This window comes from Oncorhynchus kisutch, linkage group LG10 (genome assembly GCF_002021735.2).
Source record: "Oncorhynchus kisutch isolate 150728-3 linkage group LG10, Okis_V2, whole genome shotgun sequence".
NCBI classification, from domain to species: domain Eukaryota; kingdom Metazoa; phylum Chordata; class Actinopteri; order Salmoniformes; family Salmonidae; genus Oncorhynchus; species Oncorhynchus kisutch.
In genome coordinates, this window is record NC_034183.2 from 8,221,130 (window position 1) to 8,240,707 (window position 19,578).

At 42.3% G+C, this 19,578-nt stretch overlaps 1 protein-coding gene across 2 annotated transcripts in view; it reads left to right on the forward strand.

The window, feature by feature from the left end:
• The window catches only part of LOC109898264 (protein mono-ADP-ribosyltransferase PARP6-like), a 32,143-nt gene continuing 12,565 nt past the window's right edge, over positions 1-19,578 (forward strand). The window contains exons 1-5 of one of the 2 annotated variants that reach the window (XM_031833008.1): positions 1-821; positions 2,537-2,699; positions 16,902-16,996; positions 17,274-17,334; positions 18,222-18,379. In XM_031833008.1, the coding sequence (XP_031688868.1) occupies positions 2,676-2,699; positions 16,902-16,996; positions 17,274-17,334; positions 18,222-18,379 (338 nt within the window). In that variant the 5' untranslated portion in view covers positions 1-821; positions 2,537-2,675. The remainder of the gene's footprint in view (positions 822-2,536; positions 2,700-16,901; positions 16,997-17,273; positions 17,335-18,221; positions 18,380-19,578) is intronic. The other variant, XM_031833007.1, reaches the window with a different exon arrangement.

A 19,578-nucleotide genomic window follows, 5' to 3' on the forward strand; every position in this document is an offset into this window, starting at 1 on the left:
GTTTTTGTGATCAGCCTCCTACAGGACCTACAGCTGACAGACAGACAGACAGACAGACAGACAGACAGACAGACAGACAGACAGACAGACAGACAGACAGACAGGCAGGCAGGCAGGCAAACAGACAGGCAGTCAGGCAGGCAGACAAGACAAGACAGACAGACAGGGCAGACAGAAAGGGCAGACAGACAGAAGGACAATCAGAAAGAAAAGGCAGGCAGGAAGGCAGGCAGACAGACAGATGAGCAGACAGACAGGCAGGGCAGGGCAGGGCAGGCAGACAGACAGAAAGGGCAGACAGACAGAAGGACAATCAGAAAGAAAAGGCAGGCAGGAAGGCAGGCAGACAGACAGATGAGCAGACAGACAGGCAGGCAGGCAAGGCAGGCAGGAAGGAAGGAAGGAAGGCAGACAGACAGACAGACAGACAGGCAGGCAGGCAGGCAGGCAGACGAGCAGACAGACAGGCAGGCAGGGCAGGGCAGGCAAGCAGACAAACAGACACCCACAGACCTTTCGCATTACCATTGGGAGTCACAGATCCAGTTTAGTGTGGATTACCTGGATTACTGCACGCCGACAGTCGCTCCATACGGACTGGAACCTGCTTCCTATGAACAATGGAACAGATGCCTTTATTAATGTGTTAAGGGTTACTCCTTTTGATTGGATCCTGTTCATATTACTTTTCTTTGCCTTTTCTCTTTGTCCTTTTTTTCCTATTTCTGTTTTTCTTTTCTTTTTCTTTTTTACATTGGAATTCCAGCGACTTTTTATAAATTAACCCATTGGACACTGCGGGTTCTCCTGTTCTCGAAAAGGTAAGAATGGAATTATTGTTATTTATACAACGGGTGGGTCTAATCCTGCATGCTGATTGGTTAAAACCAGTGAATAAATTCATCCTTATTTGAATATTTTGGTAACCCGTTGTATAAAAATCTATAATTCCTTAAATGCACCACAGTGACAGTGGACTATTTATCTTATCTTTTATAGTACATCCTGGCATGTCTTTTATTTTTATTTTGGGGTATTTTACCCCTTCTTTTTCTCCCCAATTTCAATCTTATCTCATCGCTGCAACTCCCCAACGGGCTCGGGAGAGACAAAGGTGGAGTCATGTGTCCTCCAGAAACATGTCCCGCCTAACCTCGCTCCTTAACACCCGCCAGCTTAACACCAAATCCAGCCGCACCAATGGGTCGGAGGAAACACCGTTCAACTGGCGATCGAGGTCAGCCTGCAGGCACCTGGACCGCTAGATTGGAGGCGCTAGATTGTGATGAGCCAAGTAAAGCCTCCCAGGCCAAATCCTCCCCTAACCCGGACGACGCTGGCCCAATTGTGCATCATCCTATAGGACTCCAGGCCACGGCCGGTTGTGGCACAGCCCAGGATATAAAACCGTGTCTATAGTAATGCCTTGACCGCTGCGCCACATGTATTTCAAATACACGTAGATACATTTCCATCTTTGCTCAAATGCATATAATGCCCGACAGTATTCCAGAAATGCATGGCTATAACATCTAGTCTACAGGATGGCCAAAGTGGTTCCTAATTCGGCTTCTTAAATGACTCTTTAGGTATTGATCAGGGGAGAATTTTTGTGGGGCCACAAAGCCAAAACTTTGGCAGTGGTATAATTTTGATTGTGAATGGTGAGTAAAAAAAAAGAAAGTTTGATTTCATCTAATTTTAACGTTCTGTCATAAAGAGCAAATATTCAACTTCATAAAAACTTCATTAAAAAAGCAAGTTTTCCATCTCAAGAGGTTAAAAATAATTTTGATTGTGAATGGTGAGTAAAAAAAAAAGAAAATTTGATTTCATCGAATTTTAACGTTCTGTCATAAAGTGCAAATATTCAACTTCATTAAAAAAAAAGCAAGTTTTCCATCTCAAGAGGTTAAAAAGACGATAGTAAGTGTCTCATTTCAGCTTAATTTAATAATGAAAAATAGTGCTGTTTTTATAATATATATATATAACAGTATCTCGGACCTGCCTGGTGTGTTCCTTGTTCTTCATGATGCTCTCTGCGCTTTTAACGGACCTCTGAGACTATCACAGTGCAGGTGCATTTATACGGAGACTTGATTACACACAGGTGGATTGTATTTATCATCATTAGTCATTTAGGTCAACATTGGATCATTCAGAGATCCTCACTGAACTTCTGGAGAGAGTTTGCTGCACTGAAAGTAAAGGGGCTGAATAATTTTGCACGCCCAATTTTTCAGTTTTTGATTTGTTAAAAAAGTTTGAAATATCCAATAAATGTCGTTCCACTTCATGATTGTGTCCCACTTGTTGTTGATTCTTCACAAAAAAATACAGTTTTATATCTTTATGTTTGAAGCCTGAAATGTGGCAAAAGGTCGCAAAGTTCAAGGGGGGCGAATACTTTCTCAAGGCACTGTATAAGTACTGAGAGAACTAATGTACACTCAGTGTATATATATGTACAGAGAGAACTAATGTACACTCAGTGTATATATAAGTACTAATGTACACTCATTTATTGTTGCAGATGCGATCACCATGGGGACAGGTAAAGTGTTTAAGATCATATGTGTTGACGACCACAACAACCTGCTGTTTTACATCATCGATCACTACTGGACTGGAGAGTAAAGACTGTCGTTGAAGAGGAGCCAAGAACTGACCAGATGGCGACTCCATGTTTCTATTGTGTAAATATGTCATGTACAGCCTCCTCCCTCTGTCTGTTACTTTCTCGTTCCTCCTCCCTCTTTCCATCTGTATGACTACAGTACAGTTAACCTGTATTAACCTGTATGACTACAGTACAGTTAACCTGTATTAACCTGTATGACTACAGTACAGTTAACCTGTATTAACCTGTATGACTACAGTACAGTTAACCTGTATTAACCTGTATGACTACAGTACAGTTTACCTGTATTAACCTGTATGACTACAGTACAGTTAACCTGTATGACTACAGTACAGTTAACCTGTATGACTACAGTACAGTTAACCTGTATGACTACAGTACAGTTAACCTGTATGACTACAGTACAGTTAACCTGTATTAACCTGTATGACTACAGTACAGTTAACCTGTATGACTACAGTACAGTTAACCTATATGACTACAGTACAGTTAACCTGTATGACTACAGTACAGTTAACCTGTATTAACCTGTATGACTACAGTACAGTTAACCTATATGACTACAGTACAGTTAACCTGTATGACTACAGTACAGTTAACCTGTATTAACCTGTATGACTACAGTACAGTTAACCTGTATGACTACAGTACAGTTAACCTATATGACTACAGTACAGTTAACCTGTATGACTACAGTACAGTTAACCTGTATGACTACAGTACAGTTAACCTGTATTAACCTGTATGACTACAGTACAGTTTACCTGTATTAACCTGTATGACTACAGTACAGTTAACCTGTATGACTACAGTACAGTTAACCTATATGACTACAGTACAGTTAACCTGTATGCCTACAGTACAGTTAACCTGTATGACTACAGTACAGTTAACCTATATGACTACAGTACAGTTAACCTGTTTGACTACAGTACAGTTAACCTGTATGACTACAGTACAGTTAACCTGTATGACTACAGTACAGTTAACCTGTATTAACCTGTATGACTACAGTACAGTTAACCTGTATGACTACAGTACAGTTAACTTGTATGACTACAGTACAGTTAACCTGTATTAACCTGTATAACTACAGTACAGTTAACCTGTATGACTACAGTACAGTTAACCTGTATGACTACAGTACAGTTAACCTATATGACTACAGTACAGTTAACCTATATGACTACAGTACAGTTAACCTATATGACTACAGTACAGTTAACCTGTATGACTACAGTACAGTTAACCTGTATGACTACAGTACAGTTAACCTGTATTAACCTGTATGACTACAGTACAGTTAACCTGTATGACTACAGTACAGTTAACCTGTATTAACCTGTATGACTACAGTACAGTTAACCTGTATGACTACAGTACAGTTAACCTGTATGACTACAGTACAGTTAACCTATATGACTACAGTACAGTTAACCTATATGACTACAGTACAGTTAACCTGTATGACTACAGTACAGTTAACCTGTATGACTACAGTACAGTTAACCTGTATGACTACAGTACAGTTAACCTATATGACTACAGTACAGTTAACCTGTATGACTACAGTACAGTTAACCTATATGACTACAGTACAGTTAACCTATATGACTACAGTACAGTTAACCTGTATGACTACAGTACAGATAACATGTATGACTACAGTACAGTTAACCTATATGACTACACTACAGTTAACCTGTATGACTACACTACAGTTAACCTGTATTAACCTGTATGACTACAGTACAGTTAACCTGTATGACTACAGTACAGTTAACCTGTATAACTACAGTACAGTTAACCTGTATAACTACAGTACAGTTAACCTATATGACTACAGTACAGTTAACCTGTATGACTACACTACAGTTAACCTGTATGACTACAGTACAGTTAACCTGTATTAACCTGTATGACTAAAGTACAGTTAACCTGTATGACTACAGTACAGTTAACCTGTATGACTACAGTACAGTTAACCTGTATGACTACAGTACAGTTAACCTGTATGACTACAGTACAGTTAACCTATATGACTCAAAGCGTCCTTCCATTTTTGACTGACAGCAGGACATTGAGTGTCAGCGCTGGACCAACAACCAATCCGATGAGTGCCACTGTACTGACAACCAATCAGAAGAGTGTGACTGGACGGACAACCAATCGGATGAAGTGGAGAGTTGGACCGAGGAGTTGGAGGAGTTCTTATGCGAAATCCATGTAAAAATGTTCATACAGTAGCTCACAATGGAGCTATATGGGTTGATGTACCGTAGCTCTCAATGGTGCTATATGGGTTGATGTACAGTAGCTCACAATGGAGCTATATGGGTTGATGTACCGTAGCTCTCAATGGTGCTATATGGGTTGATGTACCGTAGCTCTCAATGGTGCTATATGGGTTGATGTACCGTAGCTCTCAATGGTGCTATATGGGTTGATGTACCTTAGCTCTCAATGGTGCTATATGGGTTGATGTACCTTAGCTCTCAATGGAGCTATATGTGTTGATGTACCGTAGCTCTCAATGGTGCTATATGGGTTGATGTACAGTAGCTCACAATGGAGCTATATGGGTTGATGTACAGTAGCTCACAATGGAGCTACATGGGTTGATGTACAGTAGCTCTCAATGGTGCTATATGGGTTGATGTACAGTAGCTCACAATGGTGCTATATGGGTTGATGTACCGTAGCTCTCAATGGTGCTATATGGGGTGATGTACCGTAGCTCTCAATGGAGCTATATGGGTTGATGTACCGTAGCTCTCAATGGTGCTATATAGGTTGATGTACAGTAGCTCTCAATGGAGCTATATGGGGTGATGTACCATAGCTCTCAATTAAGCTATATGGGTTGATGTACAGTAGCTCACAATGGAGCTATATGGGTTGATGTACCGTAGCTCTCAATTGAGCTATATGGGTTGATGTACCGTAGCTCTCAATGGAGCTATATGGGTTGATGTACAGTAGCTCACAATGGAGCTATATGGGTTGATGTACCGTAGCTCTCAATGGAGCTATATGGGTTGATGTACTGTAGCGCTCAATGGTGCTATATGGGTTGATGTACCGTAGCTCTCAATGGAGCTATATGGGTTGATGTACCGTAGCTCTCAATGGTGCTATATGGATTGATGTACCATAGCTCTCAATGGTGCTATATGGGTTGATGTACAGTATCTCTCAATGGTGCTATATGGGTTGATGTACAGTAGCTCACAATGGTGCTATATGGGTTGATGTACCGTAGCTCTCAATGGTGCTATATGGGGTGATGTACCGTAGCTCTCAATGGAGCTATATGGGTTGATGTACCGTAGCTCTCAATGGTGCTATATAGGTTGATGTACAGTAGCTCTCAATGGAGCTATATGGGGTGATGTACCATAGCTCTCAATTAAGCTATATGGGTTGATGTACAGTAGCTCACAATGGAGCTATATGGGTTGATGTACCGTAGCTCTCAATTGAGCTATATGGGTTGATGTACCGTAGCTCTCAATGGAGCTATATGGGTTGATGTACAGTAGCTCACAATGGAGCTATATGGGTTGATGTACCGTAGCTCTCAATGGAGCTATATGGGTTGATGTACTGTAGCTCTCAATGGTGCTATATGGGTTGATGTACCGTAGCTCTCAATGGAGCTATATGGGTTGATGTACCGTAGCTCTCAATGGTGCTATATGGATTGATGTACCGTAGCTCTCAATGGTGCTATATGGGTTGATGTACAGTATCTCTCAATGGTGCTATATGGGTTGATGTACAGTAGCTCACAATGGTGCAATATGGGTTGATGTACCATAGCTCTTAATGGTGCTATATGGGTTGATGTACTGTAGCTCTCAATGGAGCTATATGGGTTGATGTACAGTAGCTCTCAATGGTGCTATATGGGTTGATGTACATTAGCTCACAATGGTGCTATATGGGTTGATGTACCGTATCTCTCAATGGTGCTATATGGGTGGATGTACTGTAGCTCTCATTGGAGCTATATGGGTTGATGTACCGTAGCTCTCAATGGTGCTATATAGGTTGATGTACAGTAGCTCTCAATGGAGCAATATGGGTTGATGTACCATAGCTCTCAATGGAGCTATATGTGTTGATGTTCAGTAGCTCACAATGGAGCTATATGGGTTGATGTACCGTAGCTCTCAATGGAGCTATATGGGTTGATATACCGTAGCTCTCAATGGAGCTATATGGGTTGATGTACAGTAGCTCACAATGGAGCTATATGGGTTGATGTACCGTAGCTCTCAATGGAGCTATATGGGTTGATGTACCGTAGCTTTCAATGGTGCTATATGGGTTGATGTACAGTAGCTCTCAATGGTGCTATATGGGTTGATGTACAGTAGCTCACAATGGTGCTATATGGATTGATGTACAGTAGCTCTCAATGGTGCTATATGGGTTGATGTACAGTAGCTCTCAATGGTGCTATATGGGTTGATGTACAGTAGCTCACAATGGTGCTATATGGATTGATGTACAGTAGCTCACAATGGAGCTACATGGGTTGATGTACAGTAGCTCTCAATGGTGCTATATGGGTTGATGTACAGTAGCTCACAATGGTGCTATATGGGTTGATGTACCGTAGCTCTCAATGGTGCTATATGGGGTGATGTACCGTAGCTCTCAATGGAGCTATATGGGTTGATGTACCGTAGCTCTCAATGGTGCTATATAGGTTGATGTACAGTAGCTCTCAATGGAGCTATATGGGGTGATGTACCATAGCTCTCAATTAAGCTATATGGGTTGATGTACAGTAGCTCACAATGGAGCTATATGGGTTGATGTACCGTAGCTCTCAATTGAGCTATATGGGTTGATGTACCGTAGCTCTCAATGGAGCTATATGGGTTGATGTACAGTAGCTCACAATGGAGCTATATGGGTTGATGTACCGTAGCTCTCAATGGAGCTATATGGGTTGATGTACTGTAGCGCTCAATGGTGCTATATGGGTTGATGTACCGTAGCTCTCAATGGAGCTATATGGGTTGATGTACCGTAGCTCTCAATGGTGCTATATGGATTGATGTACCATAGCTCTCAATGGTGCTATATGGGTTGATGTACAGTATCTCTCAATGGTGCTATATGGGTTGATGTACAGTAGCTCACAATGGTGCTATATGGGTTGATGTACCGTAGCTCTCAATGGTGCTATATGGGGTGATGTACCGTAGCTCTCAATGGAGCTATATGGGTTGATGTACCGTAGCTCTCAATGGTGCTATATAGGTTGATGTACAGTAGCTCTCAATGGAGCTATATGGGGTGATGTACCATAGCTCTCAATTAAGCTATATGGGTTGATGTACAGTAGCTCACAATGGAGCTATATGGGTTGATGTACCGTAGCTCTCAATTGAGCTATATGGGTTGATGTACCGTAGCTCTCAATGGAGCTATATGGGTTGATGTACAGTAGCTCACAATGGAGCTATATGGGTTGATGTACCGTAGCTCTCAATGGAGCTATATGGGTTGATGTACTGTAGCTCTCAATGGTGCTATATGGGTTGATGTACCGTAGCTCTCAATGGAGCTATATGGGTTGATGTACCGTAGCTCTCAATGGTGCTATATGGATTGATGTACCGTAGCTCTCAATGGTGCTATATGGGTTGATGTACAGTATCTCTCAATGGTGCTATATGGGTTGATGTACAGTAGCTCACAATGGTGCAATATGGGTTGATGTACCATAGCTCTTAATGGTGCTATATGGGTTGATGTACTGTAGCTCTCAATGGAGCTATATGGGTTGATGTACAGTAGCTCTCAATGGTGCTATATGGGTTGATGTACATTAGCTCACAATGGTGCTATATGGGTTGATGTACCGTATCTCTCAATGGTGCTATATGGGTGGATGTACTGTAGCTCTCATTGGAGCTATATGGGTTGATGTACCGTAGCTCTCAATGGTGCTATATAGGTTGATGTACAGTAGCTCTCAATGGAGCAATATGGGTTGATGTACCATAGCTCTCAATGGAGCTATATGTGTTGATGTTCAGTAGCTCACAATGGAGCTATATGGGTTGATGTACCGTAGCTCTCAATGGAGCTATATGGGTTGATATACCGTAGCTCTCAATGGAGCTATATGGGTTGATGTACAGTAGCTCACAATGGAGCTATATGGGTTGATGTACCGTAGCTCTCAATGGAGCTATATGGGTTGATGTACCGTAGCTTTCAATGGTGCTATATGGGTTGATGTACAGTAGCTCTCAATGGTGCTATATGGGTTGATGTACAGTAGCTCACAATGGTGCTATATGGATTGATGTACAGTAGCTCTCAATGGTGCTATATGGGTTGATGTACAGTAGCTCTCAATGGTGCTATATGGGTTGATGTACAGTAGCTCACAATGGTGCTATATGGATTGATGTACAGTAGCTCTCAATGGTGCTATATGGGTTGATGTACCGTAGCTCTCAATGGTGCTATATGGGTTGATGTACAGTAGCTCACAATGGTGCTATATGGATTGATGTACAGTAGCTCTTAATTGTGCTATACGGGTTGATGTACAGTAGCTCACAATGGAGCTATGTGGGTTGATGTACAGTAGCTCACAATGGAGCTATATGGGTTGATGTACAGTAGCTCTCAATGGTGCCATATGGGTTGATGTACAGTAGCTCACAATGGTGCTATATGGGTTGATGTACCGTAGCTCTCAATGGAGTTATATGGGTTGATGTACCGTAGCTCTCAATGGAGCTATATGGGTTGATATACCGTAGCTCTCAATGGAGCTATATGGGTTGATGTACCGTAGCTTTCAATGGTGCTATATGGGTTGATGTACAGTAGCTCTCAATGGTGCTATATGGGTTGATGTACAGTAGCTCACAATGGTGCTATATGGATTGATGTACAGTAGCTCTCAATGGTGCTATATGGGTTGATGTACAGTAGCTCTCAATGGTGCTATATGGGTTGATGTACAGTAGCTCACAATGGTGCTATATGGATTGATGTACAGTAGCTCTCAATGGTGCTATATGGGTTGATGTACCGTAGCTCTCAATGGTGCTATATGGGTTGATGTACAGTAGCTCACAATGGTGCTATATGGATTGATGTACAGTAGCTCTTAATTGTGCTATACGGGTTGATGTACAGTAGCTCACAATGGAGCTATGTGGGTTGATGTACAGTAGCTCACAATGGAGCTATATGGGTTGATGTACAGTAGCTCTCAATGGTGCCATATGGGTTGATGTACAGTAGCTCACAATGGTGCTATATGGGTTGATGTACCGTAGCTCTCAATGGTGCTATATGGGTTGATGTACCGTAGCTCTCAATGGAGCTATATGAGTTGATGTACCGTAGCTCTCAATGGTGCTATATGGGTTGATGTACCGTAGCTCTCAATGGTGCCATATGGGTTGATGTACAGTAGCTCACAATGGAGCTATATGGGTTGATGTACAGTATCTCACAATGGAGCTATATGGGTTGATGTACAGTAGCTCTCAATGGTGCTATATGGGTTGATGTACAGTAGCTCACAATGGTGCAATATGGGTTGATGTACCGTAGCTCTCAATGGTGCTATATGGGTTGATGTACTGTAGCTCTCAATGGAGCTATATGGGTTGTTGTACTGTAGCTCTCAATGGTGCTATATGGTTTGATGTACCGTAGCTCTCAATGGAGCTATATGGGTTGATGTACCGTAGCTCTCAATGGTGCTATATGGGTTTATTGTACCGTAGCTCTCAATGGTGCTATATGGGTTGATGTACAGTAGCTCACAATGGAGCTTTATGGGTTGATGTACAGTAGCTCACAATGGAGCTATATGTGTTGATGTACAGTAGCTCTCAATGGTGCTGTATGGGTTGATGTACAGTAGCTCACAATGGAGCTATATGGGTTGATGTACCGTAGCTCTCAATGGTGCTATATAGGTGTATGTACAGTAGCTCTCAATGGAGCTATATGGGTTGATGTACCGTAGCTCTCAATGGAGCTATATGGGTTGATGTACCGTAGCTCTCAATGGAGCTATATGGGTTGATGTACTGTAGCTCTCAATGGTGCTATATGGGTTGATGTACAGTAGCTCACAAGGGAGCTATATGGGTTGATGTACTGTAGCTCTCAATGGTGCTATATGGGTTGATGTACAGTAGCTCACAAGGGAGCTATATGGGTTGATGTAGAGCCGTGAAAATGTATTTGTCCCCTTTCTGATTTTCTCTATTTTTGTATATTTCTGATACTAAATGTTGTCAGATCTTCAACCAAAAACCTAATATCAGATAAAGGGAACCTGAGTTCACAAATAACTCCAAAAACATGTATACTTAGTTTTTGTTTGTTTTTGTAATTAACAAAGTTATGCAACACCCAATTCCCCTGTGTGAGAACATTATAATGCCCCCTTACGCTCAGTAACTGGTTGTGCCACCTTTAGCTGCAATGACTGGTTTTCGACAGACATAATGGGACCCGTCTCATCCTTAAAGACTCCTGTTTTTCAAAAAGCACCTGGATGATCATCAAGACTCCTGGAAGAATGTTCTATGGACAGATGAGTGAAAAGTATAACGTAATGGACGACATGGGTCCCATTATGCCTGGTGAAAACCAAGCACTGCATTCCACAGTAAGATCCTAATGTTGTATTTTTTTTATTTATTGAACCTTTATTGAACTAGTAGGCAAGTCAATTAAGAACAAATTCTTATTTTCAATGATGACCTAGGAGCAGTGGGTTAACTGCCTTGTTCAGGGGGAGAATGACACATTTTGACCTTGTCAGCTCGGGGATTCGATCTTGCAACCTTCCGGTTACTAGTCCAACGCTCTAATCACTAGGCTACCTACTGACCCTAACGGCACCTGCCGCCTCATACCAATGGTCAAGCATGGGGGTGGTAGTGTAAAGAATGAGTGTAAAGATGACACAGCCAGTTATTGAGTGTAAAGGGGCAATTGCTTTTTTCACACAGGGAGAATTGGGTATTGTATAGCTTCATGAAATAAGTATGTAATTGTTGTGTTATTTGTTCACTCTGGCTTCCTTTATATAATATTACGTTTTGGTTGAAGATCTGATAACATTCAGTATCAGAAATATGTCAAGTAGAGAAGATTAGAAAGGAGGCAAATCCCTTTTCACAGCACTGTATTCTGGTTTGTATACAACAGAGGTCCTCTTTCAAAACAAGTCCTAACACAAGCCCCATTGGGCTATACAGTATGTAGCAGAGACCCAAAGCAACTTTGCTTGTACGTCTTTGGCTCTGCATGATTCTATCTATGTGTTGTGACTCTCAGTGTGTGGAGATTAGGAATGTTTCTATCTATGTGTTGTGACTCTCACTGTGTGGAGATTAGGAATGATTCTATCTATGTGTTGTGACTCTCACTGTGTGGAGATTAGGAATGATTCAATCTATGTGTTGGCACTCTGAGTGTGTGGAGATTAGGAATGATTATATCTATGTGTTGTGACTCTCACTGTGTGGAGATTAGGAATGATTCTATCTATGTGTTGGCACTCTGAGTGTGTGGAGATTAGGAATGATTCTATCTATGTGTTGTGACTCTCACTGTGTGGAGATTAGGAGTGATTCTATCTATGTGTTGTGACTCTCACTGTGTGGAGATTAGGAATGATTCTATCTATGTGTTGTGACTCTCACTGTGTGGAGATTAGGAGTGATTCTATCTATGTGTTGGCACTCTGAGTGTGTGGAGATTAGGAATGATTCTATCTATGTGTTGTGACTCTCACTGTGTGGAGATTAGGAATGATTCTATCTATGTGTTGTGATTCTCAGTGTGTGGAGATTAGGAATGATTCTATCAATGTGTTGTGACTCTCACTGTGTGGAGATTAGGAATGATTCACGGAGAGCAAGGCTAACATATAGCCCTTTGACTCCATTGGCCAGCTGATCCTACAGTACAGCCCCTTGACTCTGTTAGCCAGCTGATCCTACAGTACAGCCCCTTGACTCTGTTAGCCAGCTGATCCTACAGTACAGCCCCTTGACTCCATTAGCCAGCTGACCCTACAGTACAGCCCCTTGACTCTGTTAGCCAGCTGATCCTACAGTACAGACCCTTTACTCTGCTAGCCAGCTGATCCTACAGTACAGCCCCTTGACTCTGTTAGCCAGCTGATCCTACAGTACAGCCCCTTGACTCTGTTAGCCAGCTGATCCTACAGTACAGCCCCTTGACTCTGTTAGCCAGCTGATCCTACACAAAATTGTCCAAGTTCAACTTTTCCCCTGATGCCTTGAGATGGATGAAATCATACCTTGAAGGCAGAACTCAGTGTGTCAGAGTGAGCAATGAGCTGTCGCCCACTCGTAGCTATGATGTGGGCGTGCCCCAAGGGTCAATACTGGGGCCCCTCCTGTTCAGCCTGTACATTAATGATCTGCCTTCTGTCTGTACTGGGTCTGAAGTTCAAATGTATGCAGATGATACAGTGATATATGTGCATGCAAAGAGCAAACAACAAGCTGCACAAGAACTCACTACTGTAATGGTCCAGGTTACAAAGTGGCTCAGTGACTTGTGTTTGCATCTCAATGTGAAAAAAACTGTTTGCATGTTCTTCACAAAGAGGGCAACAGATGCTACTGAGCCAGATGTCTATGTGTCAGGGGAGAAGCTCCAGGTGGTATCCGATTTTAAGTACCTTGGCATCATACTTGATTCCAACCTCTCTTTTAAAAAGCATGTGAAAAAGGTAATTCAAATAACCAAATTCAACCTAGCTAATTTCCGATTTATACGAAATTGTTTGACTACAGAGGTAGCAAAACTGTACTTCAAATCTATGATACTCCCCCACTTAACATACTGCTTGACTAGTTGGGCCCAAGCTTGCTGTACAACATTAAAACCTATTCAGTCTGTCTACAAACAGACTCTCAAAGTGCTTGATAGGAAACCCAATAGCCATCATCATTGTCACATCCTTAGAAAGCATGAGCTCTTGAGTTGGGAAAATCTTGTGCAATACACCGACGCATGTCTTGTATTCAAGATCCTCAATGGCCTGGCTCCCCCTCCACTCAATATTTTTGTTAAGCAGAAAACCCAGAAATATGGCAGCAGATCCACAAGGTCTGCCATGAGAGGTGACTGTATAGTTCCCCTAAGGAAAAGCACCTTTAGTAAATCTGCATTCTCTGTGAGAGCTTCCCATGTCTGGAATACACTGCCATCAGACACACATAACTGCACCACATATCACACTTTCACAAAATGCTTGAAGACATGGCTAAAGGTCAATCAGATTTGTGAACATGGTCCCTAGCTGTGTGTTGCCGCTCTCCATGTTGTCTGTTGTCTGTAGCTTGTGAGGTGTGGAAACACTTTGTTGCTTTTATGAATTTTGACTTGCTGCTTTTTGTCCTATGTTGCTCTGTCTGTATGCTATGTCTTGCTTGTCCTATGTTGCTATGTCTTGCTTGTTCTATGTTGCTATTGTCTATATTGTAATTGTTTTTAATAACCTGCCCAGGGACTGCGGTTGAAAATTAGCCGGCTGGCTAAAACCGGCACTTTTACTGAAATGTTGATTAATGTGCACTGTCCCTGTAAAAATAAAAATAAACTCAAACTCAGTACAGCGCCTTGACTCTGTTAGCCAGCTGATCCTACAGTACAGCTCCTTGACTCCATTAACCAGCTGATCCTACAGTACAGCCCCTTGACTCTGTTAGCCAGCTGATCCTACAGTACAGCCCCTTGCCTCTGTTAGCCAGCTGATCCTATAGTACAGCCCCTTGACTCTGTTAGCCAGCTGATCCTACAGTACAGCTCCTTGACTCTGTTAGACAGCTGATCCTACAGTACAGCCCCTTGACTATGTTAGCCAGCTGATCCTACAGTACAGTCCCTTGCCTCTGTTAGCCAGCTGATCCTATAGTACAGCCCCTTGACTCTGTTAGCCAGCTGATCCTACAGTACAGCTCCTTGACTCCATTAACCAGCTGATCCTACAGTATAGCCCCTTGGCTCTGTTAGCCAGCTGATCCTACAGTACAGCCCCTTGACTCTGTTAGCCAGCTGATCCTACAGTACAGCCCCTGAGCTCTCCTCAGAGTACATGCATATTTTAAGTAATTTAGCAGGCGTCTCACGATCAGTCCATTCAGCTAAACTAGCAAAAATAACCACATATCAGAATCCTTACAAGCTAAATCTTTGACATACGTACAAAATCAGCGTTAGTAGAGGAAACACAAGTAGCCTGCTTCGTTGTTTTGTAGGTTTGTTAGGAGGCACTGACCCCGTGAAACATCTGATCAGAACTTCCAATGGACTGTAACGCATTGGTGGCATTTTGTGTACTCCCTGTTGTATTCTCTGTTGTACTTCCTGTTGTATTCTCTGTTGTACTTCCTGTTGTATTCTCTGTTGTACTTCCTGTTGTATTCTCTGTTGTACTTCCTGTTGTATTCTCTGTTGTACTTCCTGTTGTACTCTCTGTTGTACTTCCTGTTGTATTCTCTGTTGTACTTCCTGTTGTATTCTCTGTTGTACTTCCTGTTGTATTCTCTGTTGTACTTCCTGTTGTATTCTCTGTTGTACTTCCTGTTGTATGTTGTACTGCCTGTTGTATTCTCTGTTGTACTTCCTGTTGTATTCTCTGTTGTACTCTCTGTTGTACTCTCTGTTGTATGTTGTACTGCCTGGTGTACTCCCTGTTGTATTCTCTGTTGTACTCCCTGGTGTACTCCCTGTTGTATTCTCTGTTGTACTTCCTGTTGTATGTTGTACTCCCTGTTGTATTCTCTGTTGTACTCCCTGTTGTACTCCCTGTTGTACTCCCTGTTGTATTCTCTGTTGTACTTCCTGTTGTATTCTCTGTTGTACTTCCTGTTGTATTCTCTGTTGTACTTCCTGTTGTATGTTGTACTGCCTGTTGTATTCTCTGTTGTACTTCCTGTTGTATTCTCTGTTGTACTCTCTGTTGTACTCTCTGTTGTATGTTGTACTGCCTGGTGTACTCCCTGTTGTATTCTCTGTTGTACTCCCTGGTGTACTCCCTGTTGTATTCTCTGTTGTACTTCCTGTTGTATGTTGTACTCCCTGTTGTATTCTCTGTTGTACTCCCTGTTGTACTCCCTGTTGTACTCCCTGTTGTATTCTCTGTTGTACTTCCTGTTGTATGTTGTACTCCCTGTTGTATTCTCTGTTGTACTCCCTGTTGTATTCTCTGTTGTACTCCCTGTTGTACTCCCTGTTGTACTCCCTGTTGTACTCCCTGTTGTATTCTCTGTTGTACTTCCTGTTGTATTCTCTGTTGTACTCCCTGTTGTATTCTCTGTTGTACTCCCTGTTGTACTCCCTGTTGTACTCCCTGTTGTACTCGCTGTTGTATTCTCTGTTGTACTTCCTGTTGTATTCTCTGTTGTACTTCCTGTTGTATGTTGTACTCCCTGGTGTACTCCCTGTTGTATTCTCTGTTGTACTCCCTGTTGTACTCCCTGTTGTACTCCCTGTTGTATTCTCTGTTGTACTTCCTGTTGTATTCTCTGTTGTACTCCCTGTTGTATTCTCTGTTGTACTCCCTGTTGTACTCCCTGTTGTATTCTCTGTTGTACTTCCTGTTGTATTCTCTGTTGTACTTCCTGTTGTATGTTGTACTCCCTGGTGTACTCCCTGTTGTATTCTCTGTTGTACTCCCTGTTGTATTCTCTGTTGTACTTCCTGTTGTATTCTCTGTTGTACTCTCTGTTGTATGTTGTACTCCCTGGTGTACTCCCTGTTGTAATTCTCTGTTGTATTCCCTGTTGTACTCTCTGTTGTACTCCCTGTTGTACTCTCTGTTGTACTCCCTGTTGTATTCTCTGTTGTACTTCCTGTTGTATGTTGTACTCCCTGGTGTACTCCCTGTTGTACTCTCTGTTGTACTCCCTGTTGTACTTCCTGTTGTATTTGAAGGTATGGTGTTCAGTGTAATATTCTATTTTACTCTCTGTCATGGCCACCTGGTTTTGTTCGTTAGGTGAATATGTTTTGTGTGGTTGTGTGTCAATGCTGTGGTGTTAACTGGTTCTTTTCTCTCTCTCTCTCTCTCTCTCTCTCTCTCTCTCTTTCTCTCTCTCTCTCTCTCTCTGTGTTCTTTATGAAGCTATTCTGTCTAGTACTGTTTAAGGTAGTTAACTAACAGGGTTTGTCTCTAAGGTACATGTGTTGTTGTCTCTCTCTGTAGGAAGGCTGTGCTACTGATCTCTACAGGCATCCTCAGCTGGACATGGACATAGATTCGGTGAAGGCCATCTACGCTGACACGGCTGTCTCCGTCAGGTACGACAAGTTACATAGAAAACTTGGCATTGCTTCACTTACTGACAGAGATAGTAGGATGTGGTTTGAGTTAACGGGGGGGGGGGGGGGGTACAATGGGAAGTCATCTGCTCTCAATGAAATGCTTGTTATCGTTTCACACGTATTTAAAAGTACGAAAGAGTACGAAAATACACAGATGTCTGGATAAGAACGTCTGCTAAATGACCAGAGTGTAAATGACTAGAGTGTAAATGACTCATGACCTTCTTCCTGTCTTCTTCTTCCTCCTCTCCAGAGAGCATGGGTCCATTGATGATGTGGACGTTGACATGCTAATCAATGTCAGCTTCCTAGATGTGAGTCGACTACACTACTCACCATGATCATGATATGCATCACATACAAGTATATATTTTAAGTTCTATATATAGATGTCCCTGGGGATTTTCCCATGTTGATGTCCCTGGGGATCTTCTCATGTTGTCTAGGATGTCCCTGGGGATCTTCTCATGTTGTCTAGGATGTCCCTGGGGATCTTCTCATGTTGATGTCCCTGGGGATCTTCTCATGTTGTCTAGGATGTCCCTGGGGATCTTCTCATGTTGTCTAGGATGTCCCTGGGGATCTTCTCATGTTGTCTAGGATGTCCCTGGGGATCTTCTCATGTTGTCTAGGATGTCCCTGGGGATCTTCTCATGTTGTCTAGGATGTCCCTGGGGATCTTCCTATGTTGATGTCCCTGGGGATCTTCTCATGTTGTCTAGGATGTCCCTGGGGATTTTACCATGTTGATGTCCCTGGGGATCTTCTCATGTTGTCTAGGATGTCCCTGGGGATCTTCTCATGTTGTCTAGGATGTCCCTGGGGATCTTCTCATGTTGTCTAGGATGTCCCTGGGGATCTTCCCATGTTGATGTCCCTGGGGATCTTCTCATGTTGTCTAGGATGTCCCTGGGGATCTTCTCATGTTGTCTAGGATGTCCCTGGGGATCTTCTCATGTTGTCTAGGATGTCCCTGGGGATCTTCCCATGTTGATGTCCCTGGGGATATTCTCATGTTGCCTAGGATGTCCCTGGGCATCTTCCCATGTTGTCTAGGATGTCCCTGGAGATCTTCTCATGTTGTCTAAGATGTCTCTGGGGATCTTCTCATGTCGATGTCCCTGGGGATCTTCTCATGTTGTCTAGGATGTCCCTGGAGATCTTCCCATGTTTCTGACACAGTCTCCCGTCTTGTCTCCAGGATGAAGTAGCCAGGGCCTGGAAGATCGTCCCAACAGAGCCTATTATTGTCCGGCTGCGCTTCTCACTGTCCCAATACCTGAATGGACCAGCACCCTCTGTGGAGGTGTTCCAACCTTCTAACAGAGAAGGATTCAGCCTGGGACTACAGCTGCAGAAGTGAGCATCATAAGACTCCCCCTCTGACTATAGACCTAGAGTTCTATTCTAGTCTAGTGTAGTCTAGTTTAGTCTAGTCTAGTCTAGATTAGTCTAGTCTAGATTAGTCTAGTCTAGATTAGTCTAGTTTAGTCTAGTCTAGTTTAGATTAGATTAGTCTAGTCTAATTTAGTCTAGACTAGATTAGTCTAGTTTAGATTAGTCTAGTCTAGTCTAGAGTAGTCTAGTCCAGTTTAGATTAGTCTAGTCTAGTTTAGATTAGATTAGTCTTGTTTAGATTAGTCTTGTCTAGTTTAGTATAGTCTAGTCTAGATTAGTGTAGTCTAGACTAGATTAGTCTAGTTTAGTCTAGTCTAGTCTAGTTTAGATTAGATTAGTCTAGTCTAATTTAGTCTAGACTAGATTAGTCTAGTCTAGTTTAGATTAGTCTAGTCTAGAGTAGTCTAGTCTAGTTTAGATTAGTCTAGTCTTGAGTAGTCTAGTCTAGTCTAGTTTAGATTAGTCTAGTCTAGAGTAGTCTAGTCTAGTCTAGTTTAGATTAGTCTAGTCTAGAGTAGTCTAGTCTAGTTTAGATTAGTCTAGTCTAGAGTAGTCTAGTCTAGTCTAGTTTAGATTAGTCTAGTCTAGAGTAGTCTAGTCTAGTTTAGATTAGTCTAGTCTTGAGTAGTCTAGTCTAGTCTAGTTTAGATTAGTCTAGTCTAGAGTAGTCTAGTCTAGTCTAGTTTAGATTAGTCTAGTCTAGAGTAGTCTAGTCTAGTTTAGATTAGTCTAGTCTAGAGTAGTCTAGTCTAGTTTAGATTAGTCTAGTCTAGAGTAGTCTAGTCTAGTTTAGATTAGTCTAGTCTAGTTTAGATTAGTCTAGTCTTGTTTAGATTAGTCTAGATTTGTCTCCCCCCTCCCCCATTATACATGCTATAATATCTGTCTGGAAGGACTATTGTTGGTACATTTAGGCAGGGCTACTCCCCCTCCCCCCCCCCTCCCCCCATTATACATGCTATAATATCTGTCTGGAAGGACTATTGTTGGTACATTTAGGCAGGGCTACCCTCCCCCCCTCCCCCATTATACATGCTATAATATCTGTCTGGAAGGACTATTGTTGGTACATTTAGGCAGGGCTACCCTCCCCCCCTCCCCCATTATACATGCTATAATATCTGTCTGGAAGGACTATTGTTGGTACATTTAGGCAGGGC